The 14,811-nt window shown below is 44.4% G+C and overlaps 2 protein-coding genes and 1 long non-coding RNA gene across 3 annotated transcripts in view; 2 read left to right on the forward strand and 1 right to left on the reverse strand.

Moving 5' to 3' along the window:
* Positions 1-6,092: 6,092 nt before the first annotated feature.
* On the reverse strand, positions 6,093-6,807 carry LOC119767947. The gene is made up of 2 exons (XR_005277808.1): positions 6,656-6,807; positions 6,093-6,590 (listed from the first exon to the last, which is right to left on the reverse strand). It is a non-coding gene; the product is annotated as an uncharacterized LOC119767947 (long non-coding RNA).
* A 31-nt stretch (positions 6,808-6,838) lies between these two features.
* Positions 6,839-7,459, forward strand: LOC6031976 (probable DNA-directed RNA polymerases I and III subunit RPAC2). Its single transcript, XM_001842597.2, has 3 exons — positions 6,839-6,979; positions 7,037-7,137; positions 7,205-7,459. Exons 1-3 carry the CDS (start codon positions 6,962-6,964, stop codon positions 7,398-7,400), a joined length of 315 nt encoding a protein of 104 aa, XP_001842649.1. The 5' UTR covers positions 6,839-6,961; the 3' UTR covers positions 7,401-7,459.
* A 3,323-nt stretch (positions 7,460-10,782) lies between these two features.
* LOC6031968 (ski oncogene) overlaps positions 10,783-14,811 on the forward strand; it is a 281,458-nt gene continuing 277,429 nt past the window's right edge. The window contains exon 1 of the mRNA XM_038256188.1: positions 10,783-14,075. Within this exon, the coding sequence (XP_038112116.1) occupies positions 13,161-14,075 (915 nt within the window). The 5' untranslated portion in view covers positions 10,783-13,160. The remainder of the gene's footprint in view (positions 14,076-14,811) is intronic.

A 14,811-nucleotide genomic window follows, 5' to 3' on the forward strand; every position in this document is an offset into this window, starting at 1 on the left:
TCTCCCAAGGTGAACCTTCCATGAGGGCACCGACAACTCCAGGTTGTGGCCACTACGGTCGAAATGTCAATTTTCATGTTCAGTATCAAAAACCATGAATTTTGATACCCATATTGCGACAACTCGTATGGTTCTGTAAAAGACCCTCTGGGCCCCGGGGGAACCTGCTTTGAGATCACCGGCCACTCAAGGTTGTGGCCACTACTGTCGGAATGTAAATTTTCATGTTCAGTATCAAAAACCATGAATTTTGATACCCATATTGCCACAACTCGTATGGTTCTGTAAAAGACCCTCTGGGCCCCGGGGGAACCTGCTTTGAGATCACCGGCCACTCCATGTTGTGGCCACTACTGTCGAAATGGCCATTATTATGTTCAGTATCAAAAACCATGAATTTTGATACCCATATTGCCACAACTCGTATGGTTCTGTAAATGTCCCCCAGGCTCCGGGGGAACCTTCTTTGAGGGCACCAGCCACTTCATATTATGGCCACTACTGTTGAAATGGCCATTATTATGTTCAGTATCAAAAACCATGAATTTTGATACCCATATTGCCACAACTAGTATGGTTCTGTAAAAGTTCCCCCGGGCCCCGGGGGAACCTTCTTTGAGGGCACCGGCCATTCCAGGTTGTGGCCACTACTGTCGAAATGGCCATTATTATGTTCAGTATCAAAAACCATGAATTTTGATACCCATATTGCCACAACTAGTATGGTTCTGTAAATGTCCCCCCAGGCCCCGGGGGAACCTACTTCGAGGGCACCGGCCACTCCAGGTTGTTGCTACTACTGTCGTAATGGCCATTATTATGTTCAGTATCAAAAACCATGAATTTTGATACCCATATTGCCACAACTAGTATGGTTCTGTAAATGTCCCCTCAGGCCCCGGGGGAACCTTCTTTGAGGGTACCGGCCACTCCAGGTTGTGGCCAATACTGTCGAAATGGCCATTATTATGTTCAGTATCAAAAACCATGAATTTTGATACCCATATTGCCACAACTAGTATGGTTCTGTAAAAGTTCCCCCGGGCCCCGGGGGAACCTTCTTTGAGAGCACCGGCCACTCCAGGTTGTGGCCACTACTGTCGAAATGGCCATTATTATGTTCAGTATCAAAAACCATGAATTTTGATACCCATATTGCCACAACTAGTACCTATGGTTCTGTAAATGTCCCCCCAGGCCCCGAGGGAACCTACTTCGAGGCCACTCCAGGTTTTTTCCACCACCAATTCGACATTTTTCATGAGAACCGCCGCATCATAGCGACTTCCACGCCGTCCGCTTCGCTCGAATTTCCTCCTTCTGCTGCCGGTGGTTCTTCCTTCTGGTTGCTGGTCCTCTTCTTCTATTGGCCGCTGCTGCTGCTGCTCCGTGCCGGCCCGACGTGCACAGTTCGAGTGCTCGTTCCAAAGTGACTTGCTTTTGCGAAATTTTCTGCTTAAATAGCGGCAGAGCCGGAGAACGGCACAAAGGGGCGCGGTCTCGAATGCATACGCTCGCTCTGATTGGTCATCTGTCCGATTTGTACTGAAAAATTACTCATTTTGATTGCATGTTTTAAGTGCTTTAACTATGTTTAGTCAAACTATCTATGTAGTTAAACAATAGCTGAAGTCTTCCTCTTTCGATTGGTGGTCCAACCGTCTGTATTGATTCACAGGGAAAAAAGATATAAGCGTTCAAAATGTCCCCTTTTTTAACGCTTAAAAGTGACGCTTTGGATCGAATTTCTGAACTGACCCCCCAATATAGTAAATAGAGACATAGTCCTATGTCAAAATAACAGAATCGAATAGCAACACTTAACAAAATAAATGCTGAAAAGTTCTACTTTTCAGCACTCAAATGGGTGCTGAAAAGATGAACTTTTTAGCACTAGTTTCGAAAAGTAACACTTTTCAACATTTTTTTTATTTAAACGATTTATCGACAAAATACATGAAAATTTGACATAAAATTTCACTCAGTGTGTGTTTTTTGGAATTGCAAAAAATTATGTATGGAACTCGTTGCAAAACTTGATTTTTTCAGCACTCTTCGTATTTATCCAACTCGGTGCACCTCGTTGGATAAATGTACGACTCGTGCTGAAAAAATCCTCTTTTTGCAACTTGTTGCATAAACTACTATTATAGAGTGTTACAATGTTCAATTTTTCAAAAGTTGCTTTTTGCGTTTCTCTATGTTTTGTCCTTCGTGTCGTCTCGTAAAATCGCGATAACTCTTGATGGTAACAAACAAACCCCTTATGTTAAAACATCAACTTTTTTGTAATAGTTTAAGACCCTATTACTTTAAGCTTTATGTAAATTTTTATGTACAACGGTAAAAACATGATTAGAAACCATTTCTGATCACTTTGTCTACCCACTCTTATACATAACCCTGAACATTAACAAAAAATACGATTTTTTTAAACTACAAGTTATGTTCAGAATAAAAAAATACCCTTGTTGGTTATTGAAAATTTCAAAAGTTCTTGAAATTTTTCCTAAAATTACATTTTCCAAAACAAATTACAAAAGTGTAACGAAAATGACAGTGATTTAACACTATTTTTATTTATTTTTTGATGATTAATACGTTCTTTTAGAACACCAAATTTTCTATGTCATCCGAGATCTCATCACTATTTTGAGCTAAAAGCAAGTCTTTTTTCGAATGCTTAGAAACGCAATGGGTCGTACAGCCCCAACGTTACAAGAGCATGAGCATGAGCATGGTTGACTGCCAATGAGCTGCTACTCTGTTATTGACAGATCAGCTGAATCAAAAATGATCAGTGGGAGCCAACCATCCGTTCACTGTTTAACCTCTGAAGATCCCTTCTTTATTGGTCAATACCGACGCCCTCCCAAGAAGCCTGCAGTTCAACGAAAGGAAGAAATTTTTGTCCGATAATTGAAGTTGCAGACTCATCAAGCACATAGTTTTTCGCTATATACCTGTTGACACCGCTTGAGACCGTTGAATCCACAGCATCTCCTTCAAGCATCACGTGATTAGTTTTTTTTGGCTTAGTAGGATAAGGTAATGGCTTTACACTGCCTCCCGAGCTACGATGCCATGGAGAGGATTTTCATAAAAGACCCGTCGGCGAGCCTTCCGAACAACGATGCTATGGGAAGGCATAAACACTAACACACGGTTATTATCCAATAAATAAAAATTTTGCTCCACTATTAACTCGACGATCCAAAATGCCAGCGTGTCTTTCGATAAACGATTCTATAGAAATTACTTTTTCATCGTGCAAATTTACACATTATTTGAAAGATCAATGCACAATATACCGGACGCCGTGCCTTCTGATCAACGATGATAGAGGAAGGGCTAATTCAAAAAAGGACGCTCGAAACACGAATAATTCTGTAAGGCAATCGAATGAAGTAGGCAACACAATAAGCCCTAATCACTGAATAAAATGACGCTCGAAACTCGAATAATACTGCAAGGCGTGCGCGCTGTTCCTTTGTCCACAATCGACTGAAGCAGGCAACACAATTGGCACTAATCCACGTACAGCCCCAACGTTACGAGATATCAAAAAGTTGACCTCCAATTCGTTATCGGGGACCAAAAAACCCTTTAGGACGAAGTTCAGGCAAGTCGAAGAGGGGTTGGACAACTGTTGTGCGCGTTGGCGTATCAAAAATAAATTTGAATGTATCACTGCCGAGATAAAGCTATTTGAAGTTATCAGTTTAAAAAATCTAGTGTCACAATATCTTTAAACTTTATACAAAAGGTTAGTGAAGGCTTGTTAAACCAAAATGTTTTGTCACAAAAATATTATGTTATTTTTGCATAAAAAATCGCCAGTTTAAGGTTTTTGTTTATTATTTTAACATTATTTTTAAATCGGGCTTGGGGTTTTTAGAGTGGATTTAATTAATTTTCTGTAATACATAAAACATTTTGTGATTTTCTTCAGGTATGTCACCTCTTCGTATGTCTGCTTTTTATCGTGTTTTTTTCGCAATTGGGTCCTAAAATCGAGTTCAAATTGCTGATTTCATTTTAAACAACAATAAAGCTTATTTTTCTTAGCACAATTAAACTTTAAACGACAATAAAAGGTTCAAAATTATATTTTAACGACAACGAACTACAAAAAATGATTCGATTATCCGAAGTGTGATTTTTAAGAGGACTTATAACAATTGAGTCTAGACTGTAGTGAGTGATAGAAAATTGTTTGGAAATGGGACCAAGCCTGCCCAAGATTTGAGATTCCCATCCAACAAGCATTTAAATCAAATTAAAAATTAAATCAGCAATTGGGTCCTAAAATGAAGCTTAGATTGCTGATATTATTGTTTACAGTGATAAAGCTTCTTTTTCTGAGTACACTGAAAGCCCGACCATGGTAATTTTAAGAACATTTGCTAAAAATGCTGCTTATTAAATTAACTGCGGCTTTTTTGTTAAAGTAAACGCAAATATGGTAAAATGAACCATGCTTCCACAAAATTGCATGGTAGCAATTACGAAATCATTATCATTCTCTCCATATTGGAGGGTTAAAATTACCATACCGCTCACGACATAGTAAAACTGACTGCGTTAATCAGTCAATCCAAGCACGGAATGTTTTTAGCAAAAATACGTCGGTGCGTGTTCTCAATTTAACCCTACAATATGGTAGCAACTACCATGGTTGGGTTTTCAGTGTACAATGACTCTTTGTACCAAGGCTGTATATCATAGGTACTCGCTATTTTGCTTTGCATTAGTGTGAGTGCATGGCTCCGTGCCACTAAAACCAAAACAATAACAAACGAACAATGGACCGTGCCAGGAAAACCAAAACATAAACAATGTCAGTGTCAGTGGAGTGAGAGAGTCAGAGATAACGATTTTGACAACCGCACTACTACACACTCAATTGCGAGTACCTAAGGTAGAAAGCCATGTCTTTGTACGACCACAGTTTAAAATGGATTTTTAAATCAATTTTGAAAAATAAACCTCGCGGTCCTTCTTGACAGAAAAGCTCCTACTTGACAGCTCGTTCCAAGGGGACCATAGTTGAACCATCAAAAAATGTTGTCTTGTCAACATTTTTTTTTGCATTAAAATGAAAAAAAAGTGATCAGAAATGGTTTTAAATCGTGTTTTTTACCGTTGTACATAAAAAATGACATAGGGCTTTAGTACCCAATTCCAAACTTTAGCCGACGACCTTTTTTTGTTGCTTCACCTAATTATGGGAGCGTTCTTTTATTACGTAACGCATTAGGGGGGGAGGGGGGGTCGGAGGCCGTGTTACGCTCCATACAAAATTTTTAAAATTTGTATGGAAATTTTGTTACGAGGGGGAGGGAGGGGGTCTAAAAGTCCGATTTTTCGCGTTACGTAATAAAAGAACGCTCCCTATTACTGATTCAGTTCTACTACGATCCGTTTGTGCCAGGGAGTAGACGACCTGTCAAACTCCATACAGTGTGAGCCTACCTCTCATCTTTTGAGATCTTTTGGTACTTTGACATGTTTTGGTACTTTGACAAGTGAGAAGTGTCAATTTTGGTACTGATGAATTACCCTAATATCGCACAACTTGGTTTTCATTCGGGTAAAATGTCAATCATCAATCTTACCTATTTATGGAAATTAAATTTCTGAGAGGTTTTAAACTATTTTTTGTCGTTTTCTTATTGCCACAAACAGTATAAATAAATTCGAAGGTGTTGGCTTGGGTTTTGGATGTTTTCATGTAATTTTTTTAGTCAGTCGCCGATCTGCTGACCTGACGATGCTTGGTCAGCTCAGTACAGCACCAAATTGCTGCTGCTCAAAACGCAAACAAACACTGCTCCGTTTCCGCCGGGGGAACCGGAATGACGAGAACAGATCGAGGAGGAACGGGTCAAGTTGATGCGAATGCTCAACAAATCCCGCGCCAGTTATAGTTATTTAAACGCCCGAGGAGGCCAAAGCCAAGCGGGAGAGGATTCGACAGGTGGCGAAAGTGCACGAGAAACAATTAATCGAAAACCGCGACCAGAGGAAAGTTTTGGGGCAAAAGGAGCACGAGACTGGGACAGGCAGGAATAGATCGAAACACGCGGCCGTTCGGGGCAGGCAACAGGGCAAAGCTTCATTTATTTATTTTGTAATATGTCTGTTGATCTCCTTCCGGATTCAGCCGGTGCTGGACCGTTTGCTCCATGAGGTGGCAGCCGTGTCCAAAAACCAATTGATAGGACAAGACACCCATAATTCGCATACTGGAAGATTCTGCAGCACGTTGACGTCGGTCAGTTCCGTCAGTTTTGGGAAACAGCCGGTTGATTCCTTCTGCGATCGTGGACATCATTCCGGGTACATTTTAGTTTGGTTTGGTCGTTCTCAGTGATGGTTCGGAGTCTGCGTCAAGCGAGAATCGTTTGGGGGTGCTCAAAGCGGCCTGGTTGGTGCGCTTTCGGTTGACCTTGGTGTGGCAATTCCGGCACAGCGTTTCGTTCATTGCAAGCGCTATCTCCTTCGAGCCGAACACAATGTAGATGAAGCCCCCGGATTTCCATGAACCACGCCGTGGGTTTTGTTGTTGGGTTCACTTTGCGACTGCACTGGGGGAGGTGGAGATTCATATTTTATTAAAAAATCATTGTAGCACTGCTCTCTTTACACCTACCTCGTGGAATATTTGATTAATTTGATGGACTATTGATAAGAAACGACATAATTTTGTTGCTTTTTCGCATCTTTACTTTTATCGCTGTTATAAACAAACGCCTCGTTTGTTTATAAACAACAAACGACGCCATATTGAAATGATGTGAGGTAGGCTGAAATCCCCAGCTGTCATCCCCCTGGTTTGTGCACCCCTCGGCCAGCATGTGGTTTGCATGGGAGCTGTCAAAACGGTGCGGTGTTTGTAAACAAAGTCACGCCGCGAATTCCTTTAGCATTTTACATTTTAGTTCCCAAAAATTCTGAAATGCCTCTTTTAGCAGAAGTAAATCAACTATTTGAATAGTTTCACAAAACTTACTAATAATTAATTACTTTGCAGCTCGCTGGTGACGAGAGCTCAGGCGAAAGCTCGCGGACGTTTGTGTTCGAGGACGAAGGCCACACGCTGGGCAACGTGCTGAAGAGTATCATCTGCAAATAGTGAGTATTGAAGTGACTTTCAAACTAAATTGTTCTCAACACCACGTCAAGTGCATTCCTTTTTCAGTTCCGACGTAAACTTTTGCGGCTACACGGTGCCCCACCCGGCGGAGAACAAGATGCACTTCCGGATACAGGCGGCCCGGAACGTGCGAGCGATCGACGTGCTGCGCCGGGGCTTGGAAGATCTGGAGCGGGTTTGTGACCACACGATCGAGACGTTCGAGGCCGCGATCAATGTGCACCAGGAGAATCAAAGTTAAGTATGGGCCAGGGATGGGATGTTGAAAGTTAATAAAAATATTGCGTGTAAGTTTCCAAATGGTTGACTTTCTCGTGCTCTGCGAAGGAGCTGTTATCCCAAAGCATTCTCAAAGTAACATAGGTGGTGGGGTGAAATTGGACCTAAGCAGTTAAACGGCTTGTTTGATTTATTAATATTGTTATTGAGATACACATTTACTAATTGTAACTAGATATCCTCAGATAATGTTTGAAAATTACTTTAAAGTTATTAAAAAAGGTCTAAGACAGAAATTGTAAGAACATCAATTATTTATAATGATTAATGTTCACCTATTTGAAGTCCGGAAGTTTTGTATTGAAATGAATTTTATGAAAAGAAATTTATAGACTGTTAAAATAAGCAAAACATTTCATGCAATTTGTATACTGAAGAATAAAAGACACCATGATTTTATGTCTCGCATGGAGTTCATAAAGCTTCCACGTGTCAAGGCATACTTAGACGGAGAGTTCAGAAGCTACCATAAAATGGTAGTTTTTGTCTGCATGAAGAAGGATCAACAGGAGATGCCACCAGCAAGCCGAAGTCAACAGAGACCTGAATAAAGGAAAAGTCAGGATAAACCGAAGTTTGGAGAAATACCAAAATTCAAATAAACCGGCTACTTGCAATAACTTTGTGGCGTAGAGGATAATTGGATCTCAGGGATCTCAGACACAACTCAATGATAGCAAGCACACGAACAGCGTTTTAACGCTCAACAAAGGACAAAGGCGGATAGGACTATCAGAAACTTGAGAGCCGCGGCGAAAATAACAGCTAAAGAGAAGAGAATTTCGTATAAGGTACACTTCACTGATAAGGCGAACAAGTTTTAAGAGGATATTAAGAACGACGGTAGCCTTGCGCAGATGAACCTAACTTTTAGGTTTATCATAATGCAACGGGACCATCCATAAACCACGTGGACACTTTAGGGGGTATGGCGATTGTCCACGATCCACACAAAAAGATTTTTTTGTATGGACAATTGTCCACGAAGGGGGGGGGGGTAAAAGATTCCCAAAAAAGTGTCCACGTGGTTTATGGATGGTCCCATTAGGAAATTGGAGGAGAAGCTGGCCTCAAACACAAGCGTAGATCAAGACGACCAGTTAAACCTTCTACCAGAAGAAGAAGGACGCAGTCCGGGTTAAGACGTCAAGAGACTTCACTAGAAGAGGTTCGGCAGATTCTGTGGGCCACTTGTAACAAAGGAGCGCCGGTACTTAAAAGGATGACAAATGATTTCCTGAAGTGCGGATCAGAAACCACCATTGGGGCCCGAGCCTGTTGGTGTCCAAATAAATAAATAAGAAACCGTTCTAGAGGAGTTGTAATTGTTTTTGAGGTCTTGAAGAAATTGTATGTACCGCATAGTGAATTAAATGGGACTTGACTGGGTTGGTCGTTTAAAATAAATTATGATTTTCAGCTTTGAGCACTACACCACACAAACGGGAGTTTTGCTAGAAGAGGCTCCGAAATCTTCATTCGTCGCAACAGATAGAAAAAGAGATGCCTACCAATTCGGGTATATATCTCTGGCCTTAAAACAAACATTCGATGAGGTATCCTAATCCTGCAGGACTTGGGAAGGTCAAAAGCACACAACATTAAGCAGCCATGCATTCCTGGTTATACTGATGACTTGCTCGTGATTTTGAACAAGTAGGAAGATGTGGAAAGCTGTTCGACCTCATTCAATAATTCACGAGCTGAATCTGGTAGGGTGCAGAACGAAGACTCGCGATATGAAGGAAGTGCCGATGATAAATTCGAAGGAGTGTCGAACAACAACACGCTTCTCCCCAAATTGGCTGGACAATTGTACAATCAACAACAAAAGTCGCAATGCAAGATTTAACTTTTAGGCGCACACGAAAGGAGTCCGGAAGGAGGAATGCTGAAGACTGCGCTGGAATCCAAAGTCTTTGAAGTTAATAACTAATCCCTAAAAAATATTGTTTCAGACTTTTTGGCGGGTTTGACGACGTAAGTAAAAGCGTTTCGTCTTAGTTATATGGACTTCTGTAAAAGGTGAGTGAGGTGAAACACGATTATTTAAGAATTGAAAACTAAAAAGTTTCCGAGAGCATGTTAATTTGTCGCGTTGTAGTAAAATGTTGAAAAGAAAGTTACGGTCAACTTTCTTTTCAACATTTTACTACAACGCGACAACGCGACCCGCTGTATGCCACAAGCTAATAGTATTTTCTTTTCTAGAACTTATCCGTAATACCAGCAACCTTAACAACCAGAGCCACCAGCGATGCGATACCCACCAGCTAGTGTACCATCAACTCATCAACTCTACGAGCTAGCCATCGCTAGTGCACTCTTACATAACCAATTCATGTGCATGGCCTTTTCAACAATTACCAAACAAACAAGCTGAACCACCAATAATTACCGCTAGAAGAGCCAGAATGCAGAGATCAACTCAACTTTTCTAGCTACCCGTAGCTAGTGCAACCGCAGATTTTTGCATGTTCACAGTAAATAGGATACTCTCACAGAAGAAACGAATAGAGCAATCAGCGGCAACGACATCAAGCATCTTGGGGTTGAAGTCTGTGTTTGGGAAGTGACGCTGTTCGTTGTTTTCGATGGAAAAGTTTTCTTGTTGGATGTGTCCGTGTTGCATGCAAGCTATATTATTGTACTCAAGCTATTGGTTCTCTCACACGACGCCAGGAGTCGATGCCCATATCAGCACAGCAGCGCGGAGCGGTGCTGCGGATATTGACGAGAGATGTGTTCCATATTTGATATAGATGAATATGCAAAATTATTTCGCATAATCGCTTCGATTGATTGCTACTTCAGAGCGAAGCTGATTGAATGAATCAATTCACGGTTAAGCCTGACAGATTGTTCCGGTGATCTAGAACTCTGCCCATTCCGCTCGTGTCGCCTTCCTTCCCTTCGCGTCAACCCTTTCGCGACACCCCCGCCAAGTTCTTATCACCCTCTTTCACTCCACTCCGCTGCTCTCGTTACACATAATATTTTGCTTTGACTGGGTCCTCTCGACTCGTCTGCCGTCGTCGTCGCCGTCCTCCGTCCCTCCGCCAGACTTCGCTTCCCCACATACTTGCGGCACACTCACACACACTCACACGTGTGTGATGTCTGCATTCGCGTCCAGACGAATTTTTAATTCATCTCCCGCTGCAGTCGTCGGTTACATCAACAGCAGTAGCAACAACAACAACTGCAGTCCGGCGGCGCTGTATGTGTGCAGTGTCGCGCGTCTCGCGGTTTTTTATGACTGGAGAGAGAGCAACACCGCGGTGCGCAACGGTATTGGTGCTGAGAGAGCGAGCGAGTGTATATGAAGAGAGGGCTCTCTCGCAGGACGATTTTGGCTGAGTGTGTGAAGAATCGACGAGGGGTTCGCGATGTGGTGAACGAGTTAATTGAAGAGTTCGCGGTGTCGATTGATAGTGGACGGTGTTGTGGAGTGATTGTTCTGGGAAGCGCTAGGGTTTGATAGGGTTTTGAAGGAACTTGGAACAGTGGTTGAAGTTGGAGTTGGTTTGAGGGCAGATACTACTCTCTCATCGTGGGAAACTCGCTGGAATTGCGCAAAAATATCGATTTGCGAAAGTGGTTCCCTCTCACTCGCACAGTTTCGCGCACCAACACATGGAAGTGAGCTGGTAGTGGTGTATTCGCCATAAGTCGCGGCGACGGATCGGCCAGGGAGCCCATTGTCGATGTGTGATTGTTTTGTCTAGCCAGGTCGTCGTCGTCTCCGCGTATGGGTACTCCGCGCCGCGGGTTTGTTAGTATAGGGTCGCGCACGTTCTCCGCTCTCCCGTTCGGAGAGATCTACGCTAGCGTGTGTGTGGATACACAGGCTACGCTCCGCGCTCAACGGGGGCCTCCTCAGCCAGCAGCAGCATAATATAGCGAAAAATTCTCTTTCGAAAAGGTTCATCACTCGCGCGTCAGACATGTTTTGTTAGACGAACGCAAAGGTTCTGTTTAGTGGTGTCGCGCGCGAGCGAAGATCGGACGGAAGTTCTCAGCACAGAACAGTGGAACCGGGAGCAGGATCGCGGCGCGAAGCAGGCGTAGTGGAACCGAGTGATTAAAGAGTGCAGCAGCAACGTTGCAAAAGAAGATGCAAAGGGAGTAGTTACGGCGGAAACAGTAGTTACAGAACGCTACGCGCAAGGAACCTCCGCCGTCGGGTCGTCGGAACCGATGGAAAGAAGTAAATTGGGTTTGCGAACGACGACGACGACGGTCGAGTGAGCGACGACACAGCGCGAGATTCGCGGACAGAAAATAGAATCGATACACACAAGCGGCGACGGACAAGGACGGACGGACTCGAAGTGCAAATTTCGCCGTAGCGTTATGAGCGAGATCTTTGATGGATCGCCGTCGTAGCCGTGGTCGGTAGACACTGGTCAGTAAGGTCAGCGCATGGGACCGGACCGAACCAGCGATAACCGAGGCGCGTTCGCGAGTAGTTTGCCGCTGTGTGTGACAAGTTAAGAGATACACACAGGCAAGCCGTACGTTGCGTAAGTGCAACTCTCCGCACTGGTCGGTCCCAAAAATTCGCCGAAATTGTGTGTGGTGCGTCCGCGACGGAAACGCAGCAACCCGTAGTCGTCGGTGAAGAGCGAGAGCAGGGGCGTCGCCGCCGCCTTCGTCCCGTGTGTGTACTATGTGCAGAAAACAGTGGAGAAAGGAAAAATTGAAGTAATTTTAGTGCCAATTAAAATTAAAAGTGCGACGTCGTCGGGGGGCAAGAAGCGACCAGGAGACCGTGTAGAGAAGAAGAGAGAGGGGAATTTAGCAGATTCTTGGCACATGGTTTCCGCCTGGGCAGTAACACGCCGACGACGTCCCGTTTTTGCACAGAGTCTCGCGCGCGGGGTTGACAAATCGTGTCTCGACTAGAGAGAGAGAGAGCGAACGCGCGAACAAGTGCGCAAGAAGAGGAAGAGAGACGAGAGTGCGTCAGCGAAGCGGTTCCCCGAGGTAGCCGGAGACGAAGATCTCGGTGAACAGGTGCAGCGCCGCGCACTGGAAGAAGAATCGGCTGGAATCGCGCTCGCCGGAAGAGAATTCAGTGAGGCCAAAAGGAGGGAGTACACGGTTGGGTACAGAAGCAGTCAAAGAAGCGGAACCGAGGCCGGGGTCCGTGTGTGTGTGTGTGTTACAGAGGCGGCAAGGCCCGAAAATGTCTAGCGAATCGTGTCGTCTAATTGGAATGTTGCAAAAATAAGCCCCCCTCCCGTTTCCTGTCTGTCTGCGTGTGTTTGTCTGTGCGTACCGAAATATTCTCGGGGATTCGGAGGATCGTAAACAACGTGAGTGCGTGCGTGCGTGAGCGTGAGGAGAAGGAGAGAGAGAGAGAGCGAGGGAGAGCAGTGCCGTGAAGATAAGTGAAATATAGATATAGGAAGAAGTTATGGCAGCGTCTGAGTCGTAAAGGCCCGTATCGAGCGTGTTTTGGGCGTAGAAGGGCGGAGAAGTTAGAAGAAGCTTGAAAGAAGCAAGAAAAACACGCGAAGAAAGCGAATGTGTTTGTGCGAAAAGGAGAAAAAGTATAAAAATATATATTAAGGAATCTATTTATAATCGAGAAGCTTGCTATTTTCGCGCGCGGCGCGGTCTGTCACAGTTCTCGGCGCTCGCGACGACGGCTTCGAGAGCGTTCAGAGAGGGCAGCTACCACAAGAAGAAAACAGCAGAGGAAACACAGAGCAAGATGACAGAGTACGTGCCGCCGCAGCTGATCACAGTGCTGAAAACGTACCAGGATAATGCACCCAAAGGCCTGCACGGCCCAGGCTTGTCCCTGGTGCACCCGAGCAAGAGCGGAGGAGCTGGCCCGCCGCGGCCGGAGACACCCGAGTCACACCATGTCGGAAGCGGTGCCGGTCTGGTCACCACCGAGAACGGACTGATCGTACAGCCCATCACGGGTCCACTGCCGATGCCGTCGCATCCGATCATGACCACGCCGGACCCGGACTGCGGCGTTGTCCAGCTGACCACTCTCGAGGGCAAGAAGATCGGCTGCTTCCTGCTCGGCGGTGAAATGCGCCTCTGCCTGCCCCAAATCTTCAACAACATCCTGATGGAATTCTCCGTTGAGCAAATCAACCGAAGCATCCAGGAGCTCATGATCTACCTGTACAACTGCACCGACCAGCAGCTGCAAGAGTTCAAGCGGGCCAACATCATCCCGGACACGGCCAAAACGTGCGGACTCATAACGCGAACCAACGCCGAACGGCTCTGCAGCTACATGCTCCACCAAGCAGATCAGATCCGACCCCGCAAAGGCACCACCCTCACCAGCTTCCGGGTGTACCACAAGTGCTTCGGCAAGTGCGAGGGCATCTTCACCGTCGAGCTGTACTCGTACAAGGAGCCGGCCTGTATCGAGTGCTGCGAATGCCAGGGCATGTTCTCGCCCCAGAAGTTCGTCTGCCATCAGCACGACCGCCAGGAGAACCGAACGTGCCACTGGGGCTTCAACTCGAGCAACTGGTGCGCGTACATCCACGTGGCTCTCGACGAAGACAACCGCGAGGCGTTCGCGAAGATCCTCGAGGAGATCTGGAGCGGCGAGCGGGAAACGGAGACGGAGCAGGAGTACTGGATCGCCAAACAAAAGGTGGGACTCATTTTTGCCAGAAATTCGATATATTGTTCTGGTTTTATATGAAAACGATAAATGTTGAAACCCAAACAAATAAGATTAAAAACCATTATTTGCGTTGCATAGAACGAAGCAGGCTTCTTCTACAAATTCAGGAGCAACATTTGAAAAGGGCGCATAAGCAGCCAACTGGTATTACAAGGTAGCTGGAAAGGTCATCTATTGTTTAACATTTCGAATTTTGTGAAAAAGTTACCTGTTGGCATGGAATTTTCAAAATAGTTGTAGCTGTCAAAATGCTTATCCGCCTCTTTCTTGTGTTGCTCCTGAATTATAATAGACTGCGAGAATTAAAAGCTATTTTTTTTTCAAATTTTGATAACAGTTGGTGTCAAATCTTTGGGATTTCAGTGTATTCATGTTGAAACAATTGATACTAAAGGAGTTACTAGACTACGACAAACAAAAAACAATTTCGCAAAAAAAAAAACAAACTTTTTGACAGACGTCAGTCCTCATGAATTTGGCTTTATTTGCGAGTTGTCCATACAAATTGCAATACAATTTAGGATGGTTGTTCAAAAATGATACCGTGAAAAAAAAAATCAATTCTCGCATGAATTTGATTCACAATATCATACATTAAGAACATTTTTTCCTTAGCAAACAACAGCTGAGTTCGACAACAACACCAACGTAGATAACAATTTGTGGCATCCAATCACACCTAAACCGCAAACTCACACAGACA

The sequence above is a fragment of the Culex quinquefasciatus genome, chromosome 2 (genome assembly GCF_015732765.1).
Source record: "Culex quinquefasciatus strain JHB chromosome 2, VPISU_Cqui_1.0_pri_paternal, whole genome shotgun sequence".
NCBI lineage: Eukaryota > Metazoa > Arthropoda > Insecta > Diptera > Culicidae > Culex > Culex quinquefasciatus.

Coding starts and splice junctions, on each gene's coding strand:
- LOC6031976 (XM_001842597.2), top strand. Junction 7,138..7,204: donor AAGAGTATCATCTGCAAATA/GTGAGTATTGAA, acceptor TTCCTTTTTCAG/TTCCGACGTAAACTTTTGCG.